Here is a 15,730-nt window from a genome sequence, read left to right on the forward strand (position 1 = left end):
CCTGTGCTATCCAACTAGTGGGAGTATTCAAGGGGATTTTCAACCTCTTACTGCCATGGACAGAAGTTCCCACTTGCTTCAAAAGGGCACCAATTATACCAATGCCTAAGAAGAATAATGTGGACTGCCTCAATGACTATCTTTCGGTAGCACTCACATCCAGAGTGATGAAATGCTTTGAGAGGTTGGTCATGACTAGACAGAACTCTTGCCTCAGCAAGGACCTGGACCCATTGCAATTTGCCTATCACCACAATAGGTCAACGGCAGACACAATCTCAATGGCTCTCCACACAGTTTTAGACCACCTGGATAACACTAACACCTACGTCAGGATGCTGTTCGTCGACTATAGCTCAGCATCTAATATCATCATTCCCACAATCTTGATTGAGAAGTTGCAGAACCTGGGCCTCTGTACCTCCCTCTGCAATTGGATCCTCAACTTCCTAACTAGAAGACCACAATCTGTGCGGATTGGTGATAACATATCCTCCTCACTGATGATCAACACTGGTGCACTTCAGGGGTGTGTGCTTAGATCACCGCTCTACTCTCTATATACACATGACTGTGTGGCTAGGCATAGCTCAAATACGATCTATAAATCTGATGATGATACACCCATTGTTGGTAGAATCTCAGGTAATGACGAGAGGTTGTACAGGAGTGAGATATGCCAACTAGTGGAATGGTGCCGCAGCAACAACCTGGCACTTAATGTCAATAAGACAAAAGAGCTGATTGGGGACTTCAGGAAGGGTAAGATGAAGGAACACATACCAATCCTCATAGAGGGGTCAGAAATGGAGTGAGTGAGCAATTTCAAGTTCCTGAGTGTCAAGATCTCTGAGAATCTAATCTGGTCCCAACATATTGATGTAGTTATAAAGAAGGCAAGACAGCAGCGATCCTTCATTGGGAGCTTGAAGAGGTTTGTCATGTCAACAAATACACTCAAAAAACTTCTATAGTTGTACCGTGAAGAGCATTCTCACAGGCTGCATCACTGTCTGGTATGGGGAGGGTGGCGAAGAAAGCTGCATTGGGTTTAAATCTAGTTAGCTCCATCTTAGGTACTAGCCTACAAAGTACACAGGACATCTTCAAGGAGTGGTGTCTCAGAAAAGTAGCGTCCCTTACTAAGGACCTCCAGCGCCCAGGGCATGCTCTTTTCTCACTGTTACCATCAGGTAGGAGATATAGAAGCCTGAAGGCACACACACACAGATTCAGGAACAGCTTCTTCCTCTCTGCCATCCAATTCCTAAATGGACATTGAAACCTTGGACACTATCTCACTTTTAAAAAAATATACAATATTTCTGTTTTTTTGCACTTTAAAAAAATCTATTCAATATATGTATACTGTAATTCTTATTTTTTTTCTCTCTGCTAGATTATGTATTGCATTGAACTGCTGCTGCTAAATTAACAAATTTCACGTCACATGCTGGTGATAATAAATCTGATTCTGATCTAACAACTACTTCCCTTCAACCATTAAATTCTTGAACCAAATGGCACAATGCGACTCAGAACAGTTTAGCAATACTATGACTTTGATCCCTTTGCATTAAAATGGGTATTTTTCCCGATTATATTTTCTTGTACAAAAGGTGTAATAATTTATGTATTTCTTATGAATGCTGATTGTGTAATGTCATGTTTCTCAGTGCACCTGTCCAAATAGACTTGTCTTCGAACACAAACACAAGGAAATCTGCAGATGCTGGAAATTCAAGCAACATACACAAAATACTGGTGGAACGCAGCAGGCCAGGCAGCATCCATAGGAAGAAGTACAGTCAACGTTTCAGGCTGACACTCTTCGTCAGGACTCCGGACAACAGGTAAGTCCCTTACTGAGGACAGAGTGCTCTGCCTCAGAGAGCTGAAGGTCAGAGTGGATGGTAAAGACCTGGCACGGATGAGAGCTAGGATCTGGGGGGCTGGGGGGAGGGAGGTTGGTAGTGTCAGTGGAGAGGGGAGGGTTGGGGTGAGAAGAAGATGAAGCCTCCGAGGGCCCAGGAGCTGACAATGGGATCTGAGGGAGAGGGGATTGCAGAGTGGTGATGGGAGTGACAATTGCAGCACGTGAAGACCCGGCCTGGAGTTCAAGGCTGGAGGCTATGCAATCACTTTAAAGGTGTCCATGGTTGTTGGAACCCGCCTCGATGGTGCTGGAGTCTGGGTTTTGAATATGCCCTGGTTTGCAGGGGCCGCCAAGATCCAAAGTTCATGCCTGCTAGTGGTGGAGCCCGCAGGCTCGAAGGGTCTCGGCCTGAAACGTTGACTGTACTTCTTCCTATGGATGCTGCCTGGCCTGCTGTGTTCCACCAGCATTTTGTGTGTGAAACTTGTCTTCGATTTTGATTCCAGCTCTTTTGAGATGCAATCCACCTGGTCTAATTAGGTCCTACCTCCTTAGATCTGGTCACATTGCTCCAAGAATCTAACACCTTCCATTCCTACACCATGTCTCCAAGCAGACATTTATCTGTGCTATCTTATTTTTATGCACACTTTACAAAGCAAATTTAACTTCATTGCACCATTTTGAACATGGTATGCAAAAATAAAACAAAAGATTTGAATTTAAAGTCTCTTGGTATTTCTGAAAGTACTTATAATTAGGTTAAGTTTCATTTCATCATCAGTCTCTAATCACAGGCCCCATGATTGGAAATTGGCCAGGTCTATTTCCCTGTTTGAAGTATTGTGAGCAGTGTCCCTAGCACCAGACTTTGTAGATTCCTCCACATGAATACTACTTGAGTGCTGAGATTAAGAAGCTTTTATCAGACAAAAGGTGCAATATACCAGCATTTATCCTGACAGCCTTATAATAGGTGCTAGATACAAATGCGTGAAAGTACCTTGTCTCCAATTGCAGAAACTTAGGACAAAGAAATTACCCTTGGCTCCAGAGAATCTACAGGAGGGCTTGATTCTTGTAATAGTTACCAGGGATACATTCCACAGAAGTCTGAATCTGGCTCCTGTTTGCAGTAAACGTATTCAGGCAACCAAAACATATATATTTTGTCAATGCTGTAATGTGTGGTGGGATGGAGATACATCCCTACCAAAAGAGGTGTAAGGTGCTCCTTCTGTCTACTAGCTTGCAGGTCACCCTTGGGCAAGTTGCAGCACCCGCTGAGCCCACTGATTAGGGTCATGTGAAGCCTTGGGAGCAGCTAGTGCATATCACAAATCCTGGTTTTGTAACCACTGATGCCAGGTAGACAGTTTCTGAAGAGTACTTATAATATCTGGGGTCACCTGTCTTGTAAAGACACTGCCCAGAAGATGGCAATGGCTAACTACTTGTGTACAGAATTTGCCAAGGACAATCTTAGTCATGGAAAAACCAAGATTGCCCCATACACCATGTCACACAATGAGCAAACCTAACAATAGGACTGATTACTCATTTCTTACCTGCATAAGCTGATCAAGTTACACATCATCAATGAAAGTAAAAAGTAAGCAGGCTCTGAAAATCCATAATAAAAAGTGAAATTGCTGAGAACACTCAGGGTGTCAGGCACCATGTATGGAAAGTGAAACGAAGTTAACATTTCAGTTTAAGGACAATAACTTGAAAATCTGGAGAAAGAATAGAAAGCATATTGCCGGCAAGGAAATGAATCTCAGGGTAGTTGATGGTGACATATATGTAATTTCATAATAAATTTACTTTGAATTTTGAGAATGTGCAGTGCACATTCTCAAAACACCTAGTCATGAAAGTAAAATTACTTATTTGACAGCTGAAAACTGAAATCCACTAAAAATTAACCAGAGCTGTTGACTCTCTCTCTTCAAAGGACTACCTTAGTGTTCCCAGCATTTTGGATGGCAACATGTTACAGTCCATTATTAAGGATGAGGTTTCAGCATGGCTTCCAGAAGGGTAAATCTTGCCAGACAAATCTTTTGGAATTCTTTGAGGAAATAACAGGCAGGATAGACAAAGGACAGGCATTAAAGGTTTATTTAGGTTTTGAGAAGGCCTTTGAGAAGGTGCTGCACATGAGGCTGCTAAACAAGAGCACAGGGTATTACAAAAAAGATACTAGCATGGACAGAAGATTGGCTGACTAGCAAAGGCAAAGAGTGGGAACAAACAGAGCCTTTTCTGGTTGGCTACCAGTGACTGGTGTTCCACAAGGTCCACTTCTTTTCACATTATATGTTCATGATCTGGGTGACAGTATTAATGGCTCTGTATCCAAACTTGCAGATGATATAAAGATAGGTCAAGGATCAAGTAGTGTTGAGGAAGCAGTGAGTCTGTAGAAGGACTTGGACAGATTAGAAGAATAGGCAAAGAAGTGGCAGATGGAATACAGTGTAGGAACTGTATGGTCATGCACTTTAGGAGGTGAAATGAAGGAACAGACTGCTTTCTAAATGGGGAGGATATTCAGAAACCTGAGGTTCACAGTTCTACTGCTCCCAGTACAGTTCACAGTACTCCCAAAAGGTTTAACTTGCATGTTGAGTCAGTAGTAAGGAAGGTAAATGCAACATTAGCATTCATTTAAAGAGGACTAGAACATAAAAGCAAGGCTGTAATACTGAAGGTTCTTAAAGCATTGGTCAGACAACAGTTGGAATACTGTGAGCAGTTTTGACCCCATATCTAAGAAAGGATGTGTTGGCATTGGAATGGGTCTGGAGGAGGCTTGCAAAAGTGGTTCCAGGAATGAAAAGGTTAATGTATGAGAAATGTTTAATGGTTCTGGGCCTGTACTCACTGGAGTATAGAAGAATGGGGTGTGGGGAAAAATCTCAGTGAAATTAACCAAGTATTGAAAGGTGAATATAGAGAGGATGTTTCCAATTGTGGGACAGTCTAGGGCCAGAGGCACAGCTTTAGAATAGAACAATGTATCTTTGGAACCGAGATGAGAAGGAATTTCTTTACCAGAGGGAGGTGAATCTGTGGAATTCATTTCTACAGACACCTGTAGAGGCCAAGACATAGAGTATACTATACTTAAAGCAGAGGTTGATGGGCTCTTGATTAGTATGGACGTCAAAGGTTATGGAGAGAAGACAGGAGAATGGGGTTGAGAAGGAAACTAAATCAGTCATATTTAAAGGGTAGAGGAGACTTCATGGGCTAAATTGTCCTATATCATGGCATCAATTTTTTCCAAATTTCCAGTATCTACCACATTTTCCTGTTTTATTTCATAGTTGCAATCACATCTAACTGATGATAGCAGCTCTTCCTCTTTGACAGAATCATGGAAAATTCCCTTGGGTATGAGCGCCAAAAGGGCAGAGGCAGAAGAGTTAAGGCACTGTAACAATGTTGATCATTTCTGTCAATCGAAGGACCTCCATCAGGGGCCTAATTATACCCCTCAGTTAAAAAAGCAAGATAAAGCGAATACATTGCAGGGATTCAGTGCCCGAATCATAGTCATCATCTGATTACAAATGACAAAGAAATTTGATGGTATTGTGAAAAAATAAATGTGCAATTATGCTTACAAACATTTCTTGCGGGATCTCAAACAGCCCACAGATTGACTAAAATAACTGTGACTCAATGCACATGAATGAAGTCACCAGCCTAGTGAAGAAGGAGCAACAGCTACTTACTTTATAATTTTCAGATGTTTTGTGGTTTTACTTTTGTCTTCTGCACATTTTCCTATCATTTGCAAAGCTTTGAAATTTCTTTAATAAAAATAAGCTGTTCCAAAAACACTCGGCAACAGTGAATTGACAGAAGCAGGTGGTGTTTTGAGTCAGTGTCTAAGATCTGTTCAAAGTACATAGCCTGCTCCATCTTGGTGGGCTCTTCTCAGCTAGAGGTGGTGAATTTTATACCTGGAAAAGTTAGGAGTAACCCAAGCTTGGTGGTTCTGGCAGTTAGCCATACTAAAAATATTCTTGTCAATTTTCACATTGTTACTGATAAGGAACACCATCTTTTGTTTCATTCTGGCATTGAGTTTGCTTAAAAACGAAACCTACACTGTTCAGTCTCTTTCTCTGTAACGCTACCCACTATTTTACAGTAATTTCTGTTTATTTTCAAAATCTTTTATTGAAAATTTTTCAAGTTCATAGGGTGTAGACATCAGTAAGATGCTTATACTCAATTGATGGACAGAGAACTGATTCTTGAGTTTAATAATTAAACTAGTAATGATTAATTAAACAGAAGATTACAGGGTGAATTGAAAAATTATGAAAGATATGAAGAGAAACTGACAGGAATGTGTGAAACTGCAATAAAGGGGAAACAGTCAGAAAACTTGCATATAAAAACATGCACAAAATGCTGGTGGAACACAGCAGGCCAGGCAGCATGTATAGGAAGAAGCACTGTCGACGTTTCGGGCCGAGACCCTTCGTCAGGACTAACTGAAAGGAGAGATATAAAAACATGAAACATTTTAATATGAAGTGTCTAATAGGTTAAACAATACCATGTACAAATAAAAGCACCTGAAATTCATCTCACATACAATAATACAATCTGAAATACCTAGCAAAATATTATAAGTAATATTGTAGCTTGGAATATTAATCTGTGCTCTTCTATAGCTGTTGAACATGAGAAAACATTATCATAATATAAAAGGATTAGCACAATACTAATCCATTAACTATACCTATTACAAATAAATTAGCTGTTAAAGCATTGCATGTGTAAAATAGCAACCAGTTATAAATTACATGAAAAACTATAATTTTTTTTTCAAATATGTGTACAAGATTGTAAATATAACTTAGTTATCCATTATAGTAATAAAATTACTGCACATCAACATCACTGACAACTTATTTCTCCTACAGTTGTACAGACGGGTCAATTTACACTACAAATGTAATGTTTGGACAAAGTGGTTTAGACATTACCTTGGTACTATTCTTGCACAAGGTAATTTGAGTTTTAAGGCTTGAACTAGGTATACAGCAAAGAGAAATCATAGATCATGTTCACATTAATTCCTTGTGGTGTCAAGCAGGCAATGACTCCAGATTCAGAATACATTTACACCACAAATGCAGGTTAGAGTGGACATTTACTGTAAATGTGCTCTTAGTGGTTCAAAAACAACATATAATTAGATTCACGGCACTCAAGTCAGAAAAATGCATCTTTGATTTTGAGGTTGTGTCACAGAAAATCAATAGGATAATAAAATGCACAATGCTTAATTGTTTAAACATTACTTCAAAAAAATCAGGTACTTTTTTGCTTCAGCTTTGTGTACCAGGCTGGACATTCTCTGTTTGTCTGCAAAGTAAAAAGAAAGTAGAAGTCATTTTCTATAAAGTGATACCCTAGGATAAAATTTAAGGGATTGTTGAATCCAAGAGGACTTACTGCAAATGATTTTTTTGTCAAGAGTCCGATCAGCTAATAATTGCAGTTCCAAAATTCATTTTCAAGGACCCCATGGCTTTATACCATGTTAAAATTTGTGTAGCTGTTAGCGCTCAACTTCACAATGCCAGCAAACAACAATTATGGCTTCAATTTCTGCTGCTGCCTATAAGGACTTTGTACGTTCTCTCTGTGATCGTGTGGATTTTCTCCCACAATCCAAAGATGTATGGGTTAGACAACAACACACACAAAATGTTGGTGGAACACAGCAGGCCAAGGCAGCATCTATAGGGAGAAGCGCTGTCGACGTTTCCGGCCGAGACCCTTTGTCAGGACTAACCGAAAGGAAAGATAGTAAGAGATTTGAAAGTATTGGGGGGAGGGGGAAATGTGGAATGATAGGAGAAGACCGGAGGGGGTGGGATGAAGCTAAGAGCTGGAAAGGTGATTTGCGAAAGTGAAACAGAGTTGGAGAAGGGAAAGGATCATGGGACGGGAAGCCTCAGGAGAAAGAAAGGTCGGGGGGGGGGGGGAAGCACCAGAGGGAGATGGAGAACAGGCAAACAACTAATTATGTCAGGGATGGGGTAAGAAGGGGAGGAGGGGCATTAACAGAAGTTAGAGGTCAATGTTCATGCCATCAGGTTGGAGGCTACCCAGCCGGTATATAAGGTGTTGTTCCTCCACCTGATTTTGGATTGGATGCCCCTCCTCCCCTTCTTACCTTATCCCTGACATAGTGTGGACCGACTCAGGCTGAGCTGCTTGTTGGGTCCAGGCCCTGCAAGCTTATCCAAGAGCCGAGTCCACACAACTTGAGCTGTCTCTCCTCCACTCCCACAAGCCCATTCAGGGATGCAAGTAGGAGTTATCTGTAAGGGCTGCTGCTCCACACCCTCCACTTCCTTGCCCTTGTCCACCGTCTCGACATGCCAAGGCGGTCAGTCTTTCCACCTGGAGGTCCCTTGGAAGACCCTTTACAAGGGAGTTCTTCCTATTCACCTGGTGGATCTCGGCTGGAGGGTGCTGCATTTAGCGGTGCCCTGCAATAAGTTCTTTAGTTTGTACATGGATCTCCCACCTGCATGTCACTTCTGTGGGCTAGAGGAGACCATGTACCACATGTACCTGGAGTGTGCAAGGCTGCAGCCCCTTTTTGCGTATTTGTGTGGGCTGCTTCTCGCCTTTTGGTTGCACTTTAGCCACACCCTATTCATATATGGTCATCCAGTGAGGAGGAGGGAACTGGAGGGATGAGGATGTCCTTGTTAACTTGCTCCTGGTGCTGGCGAAAACAGCCATCTGTGGGTCTTGGAAACAGGTGGTGGGAGGATCTGTGTGGTCAGACTGCCTGGCAATGTTTAGAGGGTATGTTTGTGCTTGGGTAAATATTGAAAAGGAACATGTGCAGTCCACAGCCACTTTAGAGGCGCTCCGGGACCATTGGGCTCCACGGGGTGTAAATGCCATCTTTGATAGAGATGGGAATATTTTTGTTTAATGTGTATTGTCCATATGTAATGATGTAATTGTGTTAGTCACTGTTTTGTATATATTGCATAGCACCGATATTTGTAATAAAGAAATTTTGTAAAAAAATGGGTCGGTTTGCCTTCTCGCCTGCCTGCCGGCAGTCAAGCACTACCCTCCGGTGTCACCTGACTTGTGCTCTGTACTCTTCTGCCTACAACCTTGGATCAGATGTGGCGACTTGCTGAATTTAAGCAAATTATTAAGCAGAGGAAAAGAAACTAACAAAGACTCCCTCAGTCATTGCGAGTGAAGAGGGAAGAGCCCAGGGCCAAATCCCCGGCCGCCTGGTGATTGCGTGAAATGAGGCATATAGAAGACCTCCTTTCTCCAACTTCTGCTTCTGCTCACCTAGATGTGCTGCTACCAACATCAACAGTTTTTTTTTAAATTTTTAAATTAGTTTTTCTATACATTTTACAAATTAAAAAAAACAAATCACAATGAGGAACATTAATACAGTGCAAAATTAAGCATACAATGACAATGTGCTACAAAGAAAGAGAATTTAAAAAAAAAGCACCTAAATTGAAGACAAGTAAACTTAGTATCCTTCCCAAACCCCACAACACACAAAAAAACTCCAGACCAACCACAACACAATATAGAGAATATAAATCAGGACAATCAAACCCCCAGACTGTGAATACACCTAGCAACAGAGGATAATAATGCCTACTATCAGAAAAAAGAAGGAGCTGAAAGCAAGGGACCGAAAAGAGAGGGAAAAAAAAAACCCTAGTCAAGAGGAAGGTTATGAAAGTACTCGATAAAAGGTCCCCAGACCTTATAGAACTTTAGATCCGAATTAAGAACTGAATAATGAATTTTTTCGAGGTCCAAGCAGGCCATAATGTCATTAAGCCATTGAGCATGAGTGGGCGGGGCAACATCTCTCCATCTAAGGAGGATCAAGCGTCTAGCCAGGAGAGAAGCAAAGGATAATATTCGGCATTTGGTCGGACTCAGACTTAAATCTGTCTCGCCCCAGAAACCGAACAAAGCAATTAAGGGGTTTGGTTCTAGGTGCTGATTCAGAATATACGATAAAGTAGTGAAGACATCTTTCCAAAATTTCTCCAAGCTAGGACAGAACCAATACATATGGATGAGAGAGGCCTCACCCCTCTTGCATTTATCACAGAGCGGGCTAATGTTAGGGTAGAATCGAGAGTTTAGATTTAGACATATGGGCTCTATGAACAATCTTAAACTGTAAAAGGCAATGGCGAGCACAGAGAGAGGTTGAGTTAACCGATTTGAGAATCGAGTCCCAGCTCTCATCAGATAAGGAGGTATTTAAATCCTGCTCCCAGGCCATTTTAATTTTATCCACAGGGGGCCCGTCATAAGGCTGCTAATTTATCTCGAATAATTGATATTAAACCTTTACCTAGTGGATTAATGGAAAGAAATAAGTCCATATCATTTTTCGCAGGCATTTCAGGAAAGTTAGGAATTAAAGGAGCAATAAAGTGTCTAATTTGGAGATATCTAAAAAAATGAGCATTGGGCAGATTGAACTTAACAGAGAGCTGGTGAAAAGAAGCGAAGCGATTATCAATAAAAAGATCTTCAAAATGTCTAATGCCCTTCCTATACCAAACATGGAATGCTGAATTGTATGTAGTAGGTGAAAAAAGGTGATTATGTACGACAGGGCTGGAAACGGAAAAACCATGGAAACCATAGCATTTCCTAAACTGAGCCCATATACGCAAAGTATGTCTAACAAGAGGATTAGCTATTAATCTGGGCAGACTACTAGGGAGTGCAGAGCCAAGAAGTGCAGAGATAGATAATTCTTTAGAAGAGCTCAACTCCATTGCCACCCAATTAGGGCACTCGGGTTGGCCATGGAAGAAAGACCAAAAGGTAGCATAGCGTATATTAGCTGCCCAATAATATAAACGAAAGTTAGGTAAAGCCATGCCACCCTCTTTTTTAGATTTTTGGAGATGGATTTTATTAATTCTAGAGCGCTTATTCTTCCACAGATATGACAAAATAATAGAGTCTAAGGAATCAAAAAAGGATTTAGGAATAAAAATTGGGATAGATTGAAATAAGTATAAAAATTTGTGGAGAACATACATTTTAACAACATTAATACGACCTACCAAAGACATAGATAGAGGTGACCATTGTACCAGACTGTTTTATAGTATATGAAAGATTGGCAAAGTTTTCACGAAAGAGATCTTTAAACTTCCTTGTGACTGTAATTCCAAGATAAGTAAATTGATTGTGGACTACTTTAAAAGGGAGATCACGAAATGTTAGCTCTTGTGCTTCTTTATTAATTGAGAAAAGTTCACTCTTATGTAAATTAAGTTTATAGCCAGAGATCTGGCTAAACTGGTCAAGAAGTGAAGACATTAGAGGTAAGGATGTAGATGGATTTGAGAGAAAGAGTAGTAAGTCATCAGCATAGAGAGAAACTTTATGCTCAACACCCCCTCTCCAAATCCCGGTCAATTCAGGACAATTCCGAAATGCTATCGCCAAAGGTTCTATAGCCAAATCAAAGAGAAAGGGACTAAGGGGCATCCCTGATGGGTGCCACGTTTGAGATTAAATACCTGGGATTTCTGAAAATTAGTTAGAACAGAAGCAGTAGGACACAGGTACAGCAATTTGATCCAAGAGATGAAACTTTGACCAAGGTCAAATTTTTCTAAGACTGTGAAAAGGTAGTTCCACTCTATATGATCAAATGCTTTCTCCGCATCAAGGGAAATAACACATTCAGGAATCCCAGTTGGAGGTGAGTATAAGATATTAAATAAACACCGAATGTTAAAAAAAGGGAGATGGTTTTTAATAAAACCTGATTGGTCATCAGAGATAATGGAGGGAATAACGGTTTCTAATCTATGAGCCAAAACTTTACCTAAGATCTTTACATCAACATTGAGCAAAGAAATCGGCCTATACGAGGAACACTCTGTTGGGTCTTTGCCCTTTTTTAATAGAAGAATGATAGATGCCTCATTGAAAGAAGGTGGCAATTTGCCGTAATTAAATGAGTCAGATAGTACAGAAAGTAACTGAGGAGAAAGAAGTGAAGAGAATGATTTATAAAATTCTACAGGGAACCTATCAGGTCCAGGAGATTTCCCTGAGGACAGTGCAAAAATTGCAAAAGATATTTCTTCTGATGATATAGGTGCATTAAGTTTGGCTTTTAAATCAGATGGAAGTGAAGGAATATTCAGATTCTTTAAAAATTGATCAATAGAGATATTGTCATTCAAAGATTCAGAGGAATAAAGCTGAGAATAAAAATTTTTAAATGTGTCATTAATTTCTAAATGATCCGATGTAAAGTCTCCGTTCTCCTTCCGGATCTTTGTAATATGTTGTTTGGCTTTGGAACGCCTCAACTGATTGGCTAGAAATTTACCAGACTTATCCCCATGAATGTAAAAGCGACTCTTCCTTTCGAGAAGTTGGCGTTCTACAGGTTGAGTAGACAGAAGATTAAATTTAGTTTGGAGTTCAACTCGCTTCTTGTATAGTTCAGGGTTCTTAGTTTGAGCATATAGTTGATCCAATTCTTTAATCTGGTTAATGAGGTCTAATCGATCTGCACAGGATCTTCTGTTAAGATTTGCTGTGTAAGAGATTATTTGACCCCTCAGATATGCTTTCATGGCATCCCAGACAATTTGGGATGACACTTCAGGTGATGTATTAGTGTTAAAATAAAAGGCTATCTGATCCTTAATAAATTTTTAAAAATCATCATCCTGTAGCGGTGTACTACACGCAGCGCTAAAATTACGACACGGAGTCGGTAACTGCAGTCGAAGGAAAAAACTTTATTCGAAATCTTCAGCCTCACTTTTAAGCCTCCCTCAACCTGCCCCCCATGGCGCAGAGGCTCCAAAGCTCTGTGCTCACAAACCCCCGTAGGCTATCTAATTGTGAGTCGGTTCGGATGTGCCAGGAAATGGGTCGCCACATAACCCCCCCCCAGAACCGGTGATACACCCCCCAATGTCCACAGTCTGGGCCAGAACCTGCTTGGGAGGGCGGCCTCTGCGCCGAGGTGCCGGAAACTCGGACGGTTGCGCCAGGTCCACATGGGCCGGTTTGAGGCGGTCCACCGTGAAAACCTCCTCTTTCCCCCCAACGTCCAGCACGAACGTGGACCCGTTGTTCTGGAGCACCATAAACGGCCCCTCGTATGGCCGCTGCAGCGGTGGCCGATGCCCGCCCCTTCGTACAAACACAAACTTACAGTTCTGTAGGTCTTTGGGTACGCAGGTCGGGTGCTGCCCGTGCTGTGAAGTGGGTATGGGGGCCAGGTTACCGAGCTTCTCGCGTAGTCTGCCCAGGACTGCTGCGGGATCTTCCTCTTGCCCCCTTGGGGCTGGTAGGAACTCCCCGGGGACGACCAGGGGCACGCCGTATACCAACTCGGCCGACGAGGCGTGCAGGTCGTCCTTGGGCGCTGTGCGGGTGCCGAGTAGGACCCAGGGAAGCTCGTCCGCCCAGTTGGCTCCTCGCAGGCGGGCCATGAGGGCCGACTTCAGGTGACGGTGGAAACACTCCACTAGCCCGTTCGATTGTGTGTGGTAGGCAGTGGTGTGGTGCAGCTGAGTCCCCAAAAGGCTGGCCATAGCTGACCACAGGCTGGAGTTGAACTGGGCGCCTCTGTCGGAGGTAATGTGGGCTGGTACACCAAAGCGAGATATCCAGGTGGCGATCAGGACTCTGGCGCAAGATTTGGAGGTGGTGTCGGTGAGCGGGACTGCCTCTGGACATCTTGTGAACCGGTCCACAATAGTCAGGAGGTGCCGACACTGGCAGGGGGCCCACAATATCCACATGAATGTGGTCGTAACGCTGGTGGGCGGGATGGAACTGCTGCGGTGGGGCTTTGGTGTGCCGCTGCACCTTGGCCATCTGGCAGTGCATGCACGTTTTGGCCCATTCACTGACCTGTTTGCGGAGTCCGTGCCAAACGAACCTGCTGGAAACCATCCGGACAGTTGTCCGGATGGAGGGATGCGCCAAGTTATGAATGGAGTTGAAAACGTGGCGCCGCCAGGCTGTCGGGACGACGGGACGGGGCTGGCCGGTGGCGACGTCACAGAGTAGGGTCCTCTCACCCGGGCCCACGAGGAGGTCCTGGAGCTGCAAACTGGAGACTGCGGTTCTGTAACTCGGAATCTCCTCATCCGCCTGCTGCGCCTCTGCCAGTGCCTCAAAGTCTACCCCTTGGGAAAGGGCATGAACGGTAGGGCGAGAGAGCGCATCCGCCACGACATTGTCCTTACCCGAGACGTGCCGGACATCCGTCGTGTATTCTGAGATGTAGGACAGGTGGCGTTGCTGGCGGGACGACCAGGGGTCGGACACTTTCGTAAACGCAAAGGTAAGCAGTTTGTGGTCCGTGAACGCGGTGAAGGGCCGACCTTCTAGGAAGTACCTGAAATGCCGGATTGCCAGGTAGAGCGCCAACAGTTCCCGGTCGAAAGCACTGTATTTGAGCTCGGGTGGTCGCAGGTGTTTGCTGAAAAACGCCAGGGGTTGCCAGCGACCTGCGATGAGTTGCTCCAGCACCCCACCGACTGCCGTGTTTGATGCGTCCACTGTGAGGGCGGTAGGGGCGTCCATTCTGGGATGTACTAGCAATGCAGCATTCGCCAAAGCTTCCTTCGTTTGAACGAAAGCGGCGGCGGACTCCTCGTCCCAGGTAATGTCCTTGCTCAGACCCGACATCAGGGCGAACAGGGGGCGCATGATCCGGGCAGCTGAAGGGACGAAGCGGCGGTAGAAATTGACCATACCTATGAATTCCTGAAGGCCTTTGATCGTAGTGGGTCGGGGAAAGAGGCGGACTGTATCTACCTTAGCGGGCAGAGGGGTTGCCCCGTCTTTAGTAATCCTGTGGCCCAGTAAGTCAATGGTATTGAGTCCGAACTGGCATTTGGCGGGGTTGATTGTAAGACCGTACTCACTCAGTCGGGCGCAGAGTTGACGGAGGTGGGACAGATGCTCCTGATGACTGCTGCTGGCTATGAGGATGTCATCCAAATAGATGAACGCGAAGTCCAGGTCCCGTCCCACCGCGTCCATTAACTGCTGGAACGTCTGTGCGGCATTCTTCAGGCTGAACGGCATGCGGAGAAACTCGAAAAGGCCAAATGGGGTGATGAGAGCCGTTTTGGGGACGTCATCAGGATGCATCGGGATTTGATGGTACCCTCGGACGAGGTCTACCTTGGAGAAGATCCGTGCGCCGTGCAGGTTTGCTGCAAAGTCCTGAATGTGCGGCACAGGGTAGCGGTCCGGTGTGGTAGCCTCGTTCAGCCTGCGGTAGTCGCCGCACGGTCTCCAGCCCCCCGTCCCTTTGGGCACCATGTGCAGGGGGGAGGCACATGGGCTGTCGGACCGCCGGATGATCCCCAATTCCTCCATCCTCTGGAACTCCTCCTTCGCCAGTCGGAGCTTGTCCGGGGGAAGCCGCCGAGCGCGGGCGTGGAGGGGTGGTCCCTGGGTCGGGATGTGGTGCTGTACGCCGTGCCTGGGCAGGGCCGCTGTGAACTGCGGTGCCAGAACCAATGGGAAATCCGCCAGGACCCTGGTGAAGTCGTTGTCGGACAGCGTGATGGAGCCGAGGTGAGGGGCTGGCAACTGGGCTGCACCCAGGGAGAACGTCTGAAAGGTCTCGGCGTGGACCAGTCTCTTCCTGGGCAGGTCGACCAGTAGGCTGTGAGCCCGCAAAAAATCCGCACCCAGAAGCGGTTGGGCTACGGCGGCCAGTGTGAAGTCCCACGTGAACTGGCTGGAGCCGAACTGTAGCTGCACCTGACGGGTGCC

General features: G+C 44.3%; 1 protein-coding gene across 4 annotated transcripts in view; it reads right to left on the reverse strand.

The window, feature by feature from the left end:
* Positions 1 to 15,730, reverse strand: part of pibf1 (progesterone immunomodulatory binding factor 1) — a 200,515-nt gene that overhangs the window by 27,954 nt on the left and 156,831 nt on the right. For 2 of the 4 annotated variants that reach the window (XM_059970445.1, XM_059970449.1), the window contains one exon: positions 6,105 to 6,393. The exons of 1 other annotated variant lie outside the window; for it this stretch is intronic. In XM_059970445.1, coding sequence (XP_059826428.1) covers positions 6,169 to 6,393 — 225 coding nt within the window. In that variant the 3' untranslated portion in view covers positions 6,105 to 6,168. Of the gene's footprint in view, positions 1 to 6,104; positions 7,274 to 15,730 lie in introns of those variants that run through there. One more of the 4 variants, XM_059970446.1, reaches the window with a different exon arrangement.

This window comes from Hypanus sabinus, chromosome 5, assembly GCF_030144855.1.
Source record: "Hypanus sabinus isolate sHypSab1 chromosome 5, sHypSab1.hap1, whole genome shotgun sequence".
NCBI lineage: Eukaryota > Metazoa > Chordata > Chondrichthyes > Myliobatiformes > Dasyatidae > Hypanus > Hypanus sabinus.